This window comes from Macaca mulatta, chromosome 2 (assembly GCF_049350105.2).
Source record: "Macaca mulatta isolate MMU2019108-1 chromosome 2, T2T-MMU8v2.0, whole genome shotgun sequence".
Classification (NCBI taxonomy): Eukaryota; Metazoa; Chordata; class Mammalia; order Primates; family Cercopithecidae; genus Macaca; species Macaca mulatta.
Genome location: NC_133407.1, coordinates 171921455 through 171934384, shown reverse-complemented (window position 1 = coordinate 171934384; position 12930 = coordinate 171921455). Strand labels below are relative to the sequence as shown.

The following is a 12930-nucleotide window of genomic DNA, read 5'->3' as shown; positions in this document are numbered from 1 at the left end:
TTACAAGAATCAGTTTGGTCCCTGAGTTTCAGGTTGATGAACAGAGTTCAGATAATGGAAGATTCATCCAAAAATATGTTTCTATTTATTTGGTCCAGAGTTTAGGTAACATGAGTTCAGGTAACAGCAGTTCACCTAGCAGGAGTTTAGAGAGCAGGACTGGATTTTTCTTTCTTTGTGAGAGCTCCCGATTATGTCAACCATGGACAAAACCAGAAAGTCTTTTCTGTGTGGCTCTACTAAGTCTTGACTGAATTCGTTATGCTGAACTTGAAAAAGTGAATTTTATAAACCAGTACTCTATCTCTTTGAAAGATCCCGAATTAGAAGCTTTATTGTTTTAATAATATATGTTCGTGTATCCACACTGTTTTCCTCGTGCCTCTGGTATATTTGTAGATCAACATTATTTATATATTCAGTCAACAAACATTGAGTACCTAGGAAGAGCTAGGTACAAAGATTCAAGGTGAATAGTATACTGTCTGCTGTCAAGAAACTCACAGTCTAGCAGCAGAAACTGGCATGAAAATTTCTATAAAGCAATGTGAAATACCACTGTAAAGAAGTCTGTGCAGACAGCAATACTAATAAGGGAGAGGGAGTATTTAGAAAATGAAAGATAAGTTATATCTGTACACTATATTCTGATTATCAAATGCCTTTTTGCAGATGATTTCATTTGATTCTTTTTTTTTTTAATTTATTTATTGTTATTACACTTTAAGTTGTAGGGTACATGTGCATAACGTGCAGGTTTGTTACATATGTATACTTGTGCCATGTTGGTGTGCTGCACCCATCACCTCGTCATTTACATCAGGTATAAATCCCAATGCAATCCCTCCCCCCTACCCCCTCCCCTCATTTGATTCTTAAGTCAGCCTCTAGGATGGCACATTGTCTACAGCATATTATCATCCCCTCTTTAGATGGGATTCAGGGAGCTTAAGTGACCCCAATCCATACAGCTAGTAAAAGTCAAGAATGCCTCTCAGACTCTGGCCTTCTGACCGTCAGACCACTGCCCTTTTCAGCATTGGACACTGACTTGGATACCGCATATTTTCCTGCTTATTCTTTTCTGCTCCACAGGTCTGAAGTTGTCTTATTAGTACCTGAATCTGAATCTGGTAATATCTCACAGGTTACAACTGGTAACCCACAATGTCACAAAGCTTTTCATACCGGTACGTTCCTAAAACTCTAATCTGGCTGCAAGTGACACATTGGCTCTTTCCTTTATGATGAGAGATAATGATGCTGGCATGCGCCCAAAGCCAAGGGATCCTACTATGCCAGAGCCCTTGCACTGCTGGTAGCAGCAAGCCGATGTCCCCAGGCTTGGAAAGATACTTTCTTTGGCATCTCACCCCCTGCCGGCCGTAAGAATATTACAAGTATGCATCATGCATTCCTAGCCCTGCATATCAACTGAAGGGGGAAAATACAGCTCTGGTTGAGTTTGTTCCAAAAGGCCGGTGCAGAGTGTGGCTGTCATTTCCTCTGGGCTGTTGAACAAACATAGGACCTTCCCCTGTGTACCAATACCCAGAGGGTCTGTCCTAACAACTGGTCTCTGGCACTGGTGGTCAGCTGAAACCAAGAAGAAAAAGACAGGGTATGTTTTCTTACAAATGTAGAGGTGGTTTCTCGGCAGGGATGTAACCCCCTAACTCTTCAATAAACTTTGGAGCTAAGATCTTGTTCATTTTGGTTCAACACCATAGAAGGAAGCCAAAGAAATACAGCCACCTGACTTAATTTCCATGGTGGTTTCTTCCAGACTTATAGAAACCTGAAATTCAGGTTCATGGCATTCCCACTGAAATCAAATGAAAATGCTTTGCCTCAGCCTGAGGACAGAGCATCCATGAACTCCAGAAGGGAACATGGACTGAAATCAGAAGGCCTGAGAGTGCAGCCTGACATGCTCCCTGTTCCAGGGTGCGTTGTTTTGTGCCCCGTCCCATCCCCGCCATCCCCAAGTTCACATATTGAAGTCCCAACTCCCGGTTACCTCAGAATGTGGCTACCTTTGCAGATGCGGTCTTTAAAGAGGTAATTAAGTCAAAGCGAGGATGTTAGGGTGAGCCCTAATCCATTCTAGCTGGTATCCTTAAAAGAAAAGGAAATTTAGACACACAAAGAGACACCACAGATGTGTGTTCACAGAGGAAAGGCCATGTGAGAATGCAATTAAGAAGGCAGCCGTCTGCAAGCCAAGGACAGAGGCATCAGGAGAAACAAAAATCTGACGACACTTTGATCTTGGATGTCCAACTTCTAAAACAAGAGAAAATACATTTATGTCATTTAAGCCAACCAGTATGTGATATTTTGTTATGGTAGCCCTAGCAAACCAATGCAGTCCCTGAGCAACAGGGTGGCCTTGGACAAGTTTTCTGAGGTCTCTGAGCTGTGGTTTTCTCACCAGTTAAACAGGATTAATAATACCTCATCAGATTGTAGCCTTAACATGAAAATGCCAGCCACAGTGGCTGGCACAAAACAGACGTGCTATCCCTATTTGTAAAGATACCCAGGAACACCATGGACCACCCTGGTTCCCAGCTGGGCCCCAAGGTCAAAGGGAAGTTTTTAACCTCCTGCTCTGCCATCCATGGGAACTGTTGCCTCACAGGCCTGTCAGCACTGTCAGGTTCAACCTTTTGCACAGATCCCTTGTCCTGATAAATACCAAGAGTTGAGAAAATAAAGTAGCTCCTCTTCACAGCGGGTTCTGCATTTCCCCTTCTTTGTACTTAATCCTGATTATTTGACCCTTGCCTTGGAGAAGGGTGACACATGCTACCCGAAGCTGACACAGAGCTCTTTGTCACCGGAAACCACAGGTACATACCTTTCACCACATTTCTCTGCTCAGGCTCCAGGGATCCTCCAATGTGAGGAGGCTCTGGCTGCAGTGGCTGGAGTTGCCCCAAGCCTTCAAGGCTCATCTCCCGGTGAGGACCAGCAGAGGGCGCCTGCACCTCATACTTCAACACTGACTCGGGTTTTTAAAATGAAGTCTTGAATCTATCAGGCCTGATCAGTACTACTGTGTCATTGGTGTGGGTCATTGGTCTATCTTTAAGGAAGTCTGTATTTGCAGCTTCTCATTTCCAAACCACAACATGTTGTCACCTAAGCAGTAGGATGTGACCTCTTTAAGGTGTAGTTTCTTACCCCCAGCCACCAAATATTTCTACCTCACTCTTCCGGTTATGATTCCTTCCCCCACCTTTTTTTTTTTTTTTTACCACACTTACCATATCACAGGAACTCTTCTAAACACTTTACATGTATTATTTTGTTTAATTCCCCAAAAATCTGTATGAAGCATTATTATCTCCATTTTAGAGGGAGAGGCAGAGGGACCACCAACTTCAGTAAGCTAAAGTCATACTGAGATGATTAAGTCTTCAGGAGTCCCCGTTCAAAATGGAAGTACCCCTGGGAGGGTGGTCTATTAAGTAATAATCAGCTATTAATATAAAAATATAGGCCAGGCGCAGTGGCTTCCGCCTGTAATCCCAGCACTTTGGGAGGCCAAAGCGGGCGGATCACGAGGTCAGGAGATCGAGACCATCCTGGCTAACACGGTGTACCCTAACTCTACTAAAAATATAAAAAATTAGCTGGGCGTGGTGGCGGGCACCTGTGGTCCCAGCTACTTGGGAGGCTGAGGCAGGAGAATGGCGGGAACCCGGGAGGCAGAGCTTGCAGTGAGCCGAGATGCCACCGCCCTCCAGCCTGGGCGACTGAGCAAGACTCTGTCTCAAAAAAAAAAAAAAAAAAGATAGATAGATAGATGGATTTATGATATGTGTTTTAGCCCGTGGCTGATTGTAGAGTCCACTGAGAGAGGGAGGAGACCCAGGACTGATTATAGTTGTTACGGTAGGAGAAAAAGAAAGTGGAGAAGGACAAAATGCTACCAAGGTCTGAACAGGGCTGTCTGGAAAACTGGGGAGTCAAGATATGTGCTGATGAAAGAAGGGCAGGCAGCATCGAGGGAGAGAAGGAAGAGAGGATGACAGTCAAAGAGAGGGGTACCCAAAGAAGAGAAAGTGGCCAGTTAAGATAATTAACTTTACTTATTCTCATTTTTGACCTAGACCAGATCTTCCTAAAAAATCTCTAATTCCTTAACCAAAACTTGAGCCCTAGTTTTTTTCTGTCTTCCTTAAAGCATTCTCAGCCTACTGAGTATGTATTGAGCTGTTTTTACTATGATGTAAACTGTGAGTACACTTTATTGCTTTCTTCTCTACGCTGCCTGTGGTAGTTTACACTTTCTACTAATGCAGAAATGATCACACTGAATTGTCATTATTCATTTATGTCACTAAACAATTGGCTGTTACCTAGGAAGCCTTTGATTAATAAAATGAGACTGAAAGACCATCAGTGAGACAACTGATTAAATATTGGTCTATTAAGAAGCCATACTTAGTGATTGAATAACTGTATATCCATATGAAAAAAGTAAGCTTTGACCTCCTACTTTATACCATATACAAAAATCAATTTGAGATGGTTCTTAGAGCTAAACCTAAGCTAAAAACCATAAAGCTTTTAGAAGAAAACATAGATATGTTTGTAAATTGAGAGTGAACTTAAGTGGTTCTTAGATCGCAGAAGCCATAAAAGAAAAAAATGGACAAACTAGAATCCATAAAATTAAGGAATTTGGCTCATCAAAATATGTCACTGAGAAAACTGACAGACAAGCTATAGACTAGGAGAAAATATTCACAAAATACATCTGACAAAAGACCAGTATCTAGGCTATATAAATAACTTTCACAACTCAACAATTTTTTTAAAGAAAATGAAAAAATGAGTAAGAGAATTGAACAGATAACAGTTTAAAAACTGGCAATAGCCCAAGTGTCCGTCCAGCCAGTGTAGGAAAATGGATAAACTAACTGCAGTATATACATACAATGGAATTCTCTACGTTGATTTTAAAAGACAGCGAACCACTGATACATGCAGCAACATGGATGAATTTCAGAACAATTATGCCAAGTGAAAACTCACATGAAATAATGTATTTTTCATGGCTTATATGAAGTTTTAAAACAGGCGAATCTAATCTACAGTGGAAAAAAAATCAGTGTAATTGTTGCCTCAGGGAGGATGGGGCAGGTGTTGATGAGGAAGGCGCTTGCAGGAACTTTCTGGAGTACCAGTTATGTTCTATACCTTGATATGAGTTTGAATTATGTGTATGTATTTGTCAAAACTTGACAAGTGTACCATTAAGATCTGTGAATTTTATTGAGTGTAAACTTTATGTTAAAAGAAGAACAAATTAAAAACAGATATTGAACTCCAGTTAATCATATGCATGCTGAAGTACTTAAGAAATGTGTATAGATGCTTGCAGTTGGAACATGTCAAAAATACAAGATGGACTGATGGAAGGATAATGACAGATTGATGGATAGATACGTAGTAAGCAAGTATAGTTAATGGTGGGATCTAGGTGGTGGATATATTTGCTGCAAAATTCTTCCAGCGTTGCCATATGTCTGAATATTTTCATGATGAAAAAAATTAAAGAACCCATTAAAACTAAGGCTCTTGGTCTTAGTTTTTCTTTTTCTTTTCTTTTTCTGGTTTTTTTGTTTTGTTTTGTTTTGTTTTGTTTTTTTGAGACAGAGTCTCACTCTGTCACCCAACTGGAGTGCAGATCTTGGCTAACCGCAGCCTCGACCTCCCAGGCTCGGGTGACTCCCCCTCCTCAGAAACAAGATTTCACCACGTTTCCCAGGCTGATCTCAAACTCCTGGATTCAAGTGATCCACCTGCCTCAGCCTCCCAAAGTGCCAGGATTACAGGTGTGAGCCACCGCACTTGGCCTGATCTTAGTTTTTCAAGTTCCTGTTGACATGGTATTTCTTTGATGCTTGAAGCAAATAATCTCCTCTTCCAGCAGGGAAACCCTGGAAAGTGTAATTTTGTAATGGAATAGAGAGCACTTCATCCCTGAAGGAGATATAAAGCTTAAATGGAAATACCTCTGAAAGCTTGTGCTCTTATTAACATACTTTTGTTATATTAAGGGAAATGTTTTATGTCCCTGTCTGGAGAAGTCCTTCTAAGCTGTACTGTATCCACTCTCTTCCTCCAACACTTTCCTCTGTATAGGAATCTTCCTGCCATCCTGGACTGGGTGAAAACTCAGAAACCTGGAGCCATGGGTGTCAACATCATCACGTCTGACTTCGTGGACCTGGTGGACTTTGCTGCGACTGTCATCAAGTTGAATGACCTCCTACAGGAGGACACAGCTCTAGCTAAATGCTGATTTAATTTTTAATTTAACCTTAATGTTGAATTTGTTGATCCAGGGTAGAGTTCTGAAGGATGTTCTGTTCGGATGGCCCCTGGGCAGTGATGGTGAAGTAAGAGGAAGAAGGCTTCTTTTTCTCCCTTCCTCACAGGGCCATTTAGATAAAATTACAGGGCTATTAATTGCATTTTTCCCAAATGAGACTTTTTAAAAAACTTAAGTCCAAGGGAAGAAAGCATGCTTCATGTGACCAAGGTCAGGACCTCCCCAGTGGCTTATGGTGGTGAATGGAATTTGGAAATAGGATCTCTAGGACCCATTGGGGTATTGAGTGTCCCCCTAATTGGCCCTGCTCCCTATTGTCTTCTGGGGTGCTGTGTTTGAGCCAGTGAGAAAGTGGAACCAGAAACACATTCCTGGTGAAAAAGACTGGCTCATTGCAGGTGTGGACCACTATCGGGGTGGAGCTAACATCAGCCTGGGGCTCTGAGGGGGAAAAGAGCCAAGCACCAGTTCTCTCTAGGATTGTTGGATGTCACCACTTCTCTGAGAGTAGGACTCATTTATCACTAAGATGTTTCAAACACAAGCTGTTCTTGCATAGCGTATGCTGGTAACTGGTCACCTTCATTCTTCAGATAAACAGTGCATACTACCCTTAGTATCAGAAATATGCTTCCCAGTTTTAAAACTTGGATTCCTTTCTATTTCTTTTGGCCCCTTCTTAAAAGTGAAAAGAACAATGGTGGAAGATCTTTTCAGCATGGGGCCCAACAAGAGATAGACATACATGTTTGTTGCATGCCTGATATCTTTTATTTAATTCTACAGCTTTTCCAGAATGGCTGCCAGGTAGAGCACCTGCATCATTTTGGCAAAGTCCTCTTTGCAGTGGGGTCTTCAAGCCTGATCTTGGAATTGCATTTTATTATTGTCTGCCTAGGACTCAGGTCTGCGCTGTGGGACACAACGCGAAGTGGAGGGCACCTTATCTGTGGCACCATGGAAGCAGGTGCAGGATGCATGGGAAAGTGCAATGGCATTAAAGGAGGAAGCTCCAAGTGGGTTTGGAGCCATTCTGTAACTCCTTGAAAACAAGACTACCTCGGGGATATTTGGGATGACTCGTGTGTCACCAAGTGATGATAAATACCTAGTGCTGGAACATTTCCAGTCCTTCTCTTGATGGTTCTACTTTCTGCAGGTTGTTTTGAGCCTACCAATCACTACTGCATGAGGGCTTTGAAACTCAAGAGGGGTTTTTTTTTTTTAATTGATAAGAGGTGCTTATCTATAAAGGGGCCCTCTTGTGTTTTGATTGACTTATTTATTTATTTATTTATTAATACATTAAATATCTGCCGTGCTTCTTACATCAAGAGCACTCACACAGGAGCTTACTGCACTTTTCTTATCCAGGATAGATGCTGCTATGGTCTTTCTCTCCTGAACAGGACCATGCATCTCAGGGCTGTGAGTGACCCCTGACTCTGTTGTTCATGTCCTGGCTCCCCCAGTCCTCTTGGGGACAGTATACATGTGTGGATGTGGCCTAGATCTGAGAAGTCACTACCAAGCCATGCCCATGAATGAAGATAAAATGGGTCGTGAAGAACTATTCGTTCATAAGTAGACCCTCCAGAAGAGTGGTGAAAAGAAAGGACCTAGAAAGAAAACTAGGCATGGAAGTGTGTGCACTTTTCTGCTCCTCAGCACCATCTGAGAATCCCTAAGGAAGTGGCAGCTTCTGGATTCTTAAGAAGGAAATATAAACATGGAGTCCCGAATGGATGTATGCATTTATAAAGATTGTCAGACTCTTCTTCTAGCAGTTTCCTGTTTCTGTCTTTTGATGCCCATAGATGGATTTTGCATGTTGCTTGCAGAGAGGGGTGTCCTAGGTGAGCTACTAAAAGCACATGCACACCCCCGACTCTTGGTCTTCCACCCTATACTTTCTGTAAAATAATTTAAGCCCTCGCTTTTAGCTTGCACACCTTGAGGAGGTCATAATAGAAATGCCTCTGGGAAAATCTGGTTGAACTTTCCTTTTTTTGCATTTGAACCCCTCCTCAAAGGATTTTCTGAAATAATGTCAAATTCTGTAGGGCCTTCTGTGCATAAGAGTAAGAAAGTGTGTTCCCTTGCTTTCTAAACTTTCCTTCAATTCTGATGCTAAACCCTCATGACAAGCTCTGAAATCCCTGGTCTACCCTCAGGGTTTTTATTTTTTTTGTTGTTTCATTTTGCTTTTGTTTTTAATTTTTGGTCAATTGCTAGGGGCTAGATCTTTTCCCCACTTTTTACCCTTTGTTACTTGGCAAAGAGATAAGGAGGCAAGAGGAGAATTACTGTTCTCTGTTTTATTTGAGCCTCGGCTTTGTCCAGGTGTTTGGTGCTATGAGGTCAGGTGTGTTGACAAGTATCTACACAGGATGCCAGTAACATCCAAGGGCTGCTGACTGTTCCTTGAAATGTTTACATGATTTTGTCCTTTAGTTCTTAAATATATGGTTGCACTTCACTTCGGTTTTAACATTTAAGTGCACCTCAGTGTTTGCATGATAAATGTCATCAAGCACGACACAAAAGCCCAGAAAACTGTACCAAGGTTGCATGCACGGAGTCCTGCTTTGCATGGTGCATGCAGGTGCTTGCTCCTTCATGCTGCTTGGAGCTGCCAGCCTTGCTTGCAATTTGAAAAATCTGCACAAGAGTTCTGGGAGATAGGAGGATTATTTACAGTTTTCCCTTGATAAACACCTTGCATCGGCAGAATCTCTGACTCGAGAAGAAGTTGCTCAACATATTGTAAAAGATGTGTGCCTTCTGCTCCTTGACCATAAGACCAGATAGGAGAACTCAGGCATGTGGGACAGAGGGAAAATAGATTTTAGGTTCATAACTCATTCTGCAACTGCAAACAATAAAATAGTGACCCAACCGCATCACTTATTCTCACAAGTTCTAGAGACCTTTCAGATCAAAACAAGTCTCTCATACTTGCTCAGAACTAACTTGAAGATCAGCTAAGAAGCTACTTGATTGAGCCAAAAAGGACTTTAGTTTCACAGAATTTGAGGTCATATTTATTCTGAAATGTAACTAAGCTATTCATGAGCTCCCTGGACCATTTCCCACACAGCCACATTTCCATGGCTTTGTGGCAAAGGGGACTATCAAAGGTTTTAGTTCGGTTAGAGTAGTGTTTACAGGCTTGAACTTTGAACCTTTTAGAGATACCACCATGATTTCATGGATACAGAAGGATTGGAGAGAGAGGTCGAGATGGACTTAATGGAAGGGAATAAGTTATTGAAGATTAAATTTTAAATTAGTGGCAGACCTCCAAGAGGGTCATGCCAAAAAAAAGTTTTTATATTTGCTGTATTAAACTCAATAGTAATTACGTTTAGTCATTTTCCTTAGCAGTGAATCTAAACTCTGAATTACTGAGAGCAGTTAAGCCACAGTCCCAGGATTTTATTATAAACTCAAAGAAAAGCACAAAATCTGAGCCCAGGTAATGATCCATCTTAGGAATCCTAGTTCTTTTTACATGATCTCATATTCATCCAAAGAAATTATGTCTCTTCTCAATAAGACAATGTAGTAGAGTATTCTGGAATTAAATGCAGTTTTATGGTATGTCAGGATTTTCTATCTCTGGTTTTCAGAAAGTGCTTCCCAATGAGACATTCTACCTCCCAGCTAGGAGGCTTAGCACAAAGCTAAAGGTGGAGCAACAGAAGAAATTCAGATGGAAATGAAACTACTTCCTGGGAAGTAAAAGAGCTACAGGAAACCAGTCCGTCCTGCAGATTTAGTTCATACCACAGTTGAAGTTTGTGTGATGTTTCTTATTAGCTAATTTCAAGTTTTACTGTTAGATTCTAAGAAACAGAGTGGGCTAATGATTGGAGCACAGCCATGAGACCCCGCTCTGTTAGCTGAGCATGTGATCGTGTGCTAAATCTTTCTTGGTTCCTTCATCTTTCAAGATGCTGTCTGCTACTTTAGTGCTGACTGACTTGCAAATCTTGGTTGACTAGCTCCCCAAAACATAAGGTCCCTAATGATTGGGGGCTGTGCAGATGTGCTATTCTTGCTTCTGTAGCTTGGGTGGAGAAGCTGCTTGGGCTTATTTCCCAACAGGGTGACGTAGGATGATAGAACTTACCTAGGAATGGCACCTTTGATGATCCATATAATGAAATGCGTAGAGCTTAACGAAATCTGCCCACATGTATGTGGGCTCTGGAGAGGTGGGCTTTCCCAATACATGCTAAGTAGACTTGTTATGCCAAGAGGAAATGAATAGAAATGATAACATCAAATATCCTAACTGACAGGAAGTTTGTTTTGCATAGCATAGAACATGGTTGCCTTCTAAGTTCCACTAATGTTCCAGGATATCTTGGCCCTCTGCCTCAGGCTGCTGCCTGGTATTTGACACCATAGCTTTGTCACTTAAAACCATTGCCTTGGGACACACAGAGTGAACTGTTTGAGTGATAAGTCATTTAGCTAGAAACTTTACCCTTAATTTCAAATGATACCAAACAGCTCATTACTACCTACCCCAAGGGATACTCTCCATAGCTTCTGTATTCCCCAGTTTCCTTTTAGAAACAGGGACACCAATAGCACTAGAACCCTGAACAGGCCCTAACCCAGAAGAATACACTACAAAATGCAATTGATTTTCTCAAAATATCACAGTCTTAAACACTATACAAATAATTCAAGAAAACTCTCTCTACCCTACAGTGAATATAGTGTTCTATTATGTTCTCCAACAAAACTTTTTTAGGACTTTTCAAACTCATATCTAAGCCAAATAGTTTAGATAAATATTTACCCTTATATTTGGGGGGAATTCAGACTCACACTTTGCCAAGGCAAGCCCGCCAATAGTCTAGAGGCATATTTTGTGTCATTCCTTCCCGTCTCCTTCATAGAATACTACTTTTTCCTTTTGTATCCGGGCCATTCTCCATCATTGCTGATTATTGCTAACCACAGGATGCTGGCAAAGCTTACAGTGATAGGCACATGTGTTCGGTGATGTCCAATACACTCTTATCACAGTGGTTATTGCTTCTTACTCTTTTCAAATGCATTATTCTACTCCTCAGCCTACATCCAATCATTAGAACTATACCTGATTAGAGCCCAGAACTTGGGACCAATACTTAATTCAAATAGCAGGGGCTTGATCACAAACATTAAGCCCAACAAAAAGCACAGCACTTTGAAAAGTCAAATAGGCCTTTGGTAGCTCTGTACATTTGCAATTTTACATTTGTTATTAGTTTATAGCACTAATAACAGTTCAATCGTGAATCTATAGTCTCAATATGGTAAGTCTTAGAACATATTCTAGAAATAGTGGTACCTTGCTGCTATTATAGTTAGTAATTTATACCCCAATATAATAATAAGTGTTAAATACAGATTGTGTATGCATTCATTGTGTGTATATGCCAACTGTACTACTTAACCTCACTGATCAGCAATTAGAAAAATACAGAAATTGTCATAGTGAAAATAAGTCTTGGTCAATTCAGATGATACGTGACCCTGATAAATGCTCTAATAGATATGATATTTTGTCCTGTATTGTTTGTTTTACAGTATGGTGCATGTTGTTTGCGAAGTAAAATGATAATAATAATAAAGTATACCAATTTTAAGGTTATAATTAAAATTTTGCGTATATGCTTCTTGATATTCTGAAATGTATTCTGTGGCTTAGTTATCTTATTCATATACATTTCACTTGGCTTTTTACCCCTAGGAAATGATTGTTCAAGTATATATTTTGTCTTCTTTCTTGTAATTTTGATTAAACTGCTTACTTCAACTTACAACATTGTAAAGCCAGAATACCTCATTTTAACAGTGAAAAAAACATGATGACCTGATGTGTTCTCTTGTATTTGATTTGAACTACCTAAATAGGCTTAACCCTAATAATAAATATACAGTTTTGACAGGCACTTTTCCTTTGGTTGGATGATATTTTGTTATTGGTCCACTTCTAATTTTGTTTTAAAGAGTTATAAACTCGGTGTCAATAAAACATCTTGTTATATAATATTGGACAAAAACCCTCTCGAGCATGTCTGACACATATTTGGATTAAGTAAACGTGCTTGCAGTCCCCAAGATTGAGCAGTGCGTGAAATGTGTACACAACCTTGACCCCATGCTTTTCCAAGCTTCATCCTTAGCAATTCAGTTATTTCCATTAAGCTTAGACCAGCTCTTATTGACATCCATATGCACATCCACACTGTACGCATGACCACCATCTCTACCCACATTAATTTGAGTGATTGCTAAAATGCCCAGAAATAAAACAATGCAGAGATAATATATTTGTGTATACAAAGAGTAAATAAGGGTGGACCTGCAGCTTCTGCTGCAATAAAGATGTCAATATCTTCCTCGTTTCTAATTATTTTTAATAAAATATCCAAGACCACTTAATTTAAGTGAATTCTGTGTTTCCCCTATCCTCTACAAAAATAATTGGTTGAGGTAAGACTTTTTTGTATGAATTTAACAAAGATCAAATTAATTCTAAGTAACTATTAATTTCATATAGTCAAAGGTTT

At 40.4% G+C, this 12930-nt stretch overlaps 1 protein-coding gene across 1 annotated transcript in view; it reads left to right on the top strand.

The window, feature by feature from the left end:
• Positions 1-12309, top strand: part of PLCXD2 (phosphatidylinositol specific phospholipase C X domain containing 2) — a 53175-nt gene extending 40866 nt beyond the window's left edge. Inside the window, exon 4 of the mRNA XM_001097679.5 lies at positions 6163-12309. Within this exon, the coding sequence (XP_001097679.3) occupies positions 6163-6322 (160 nt within the window). The 3' untranslated portion in view covers positions 6323-12309. The remainder of the gene's footprint in view (positions 1-6162) is intronic.
• The last annotated feature ends 621 nt before the right edge of the window (positions 12310-12930 follow it).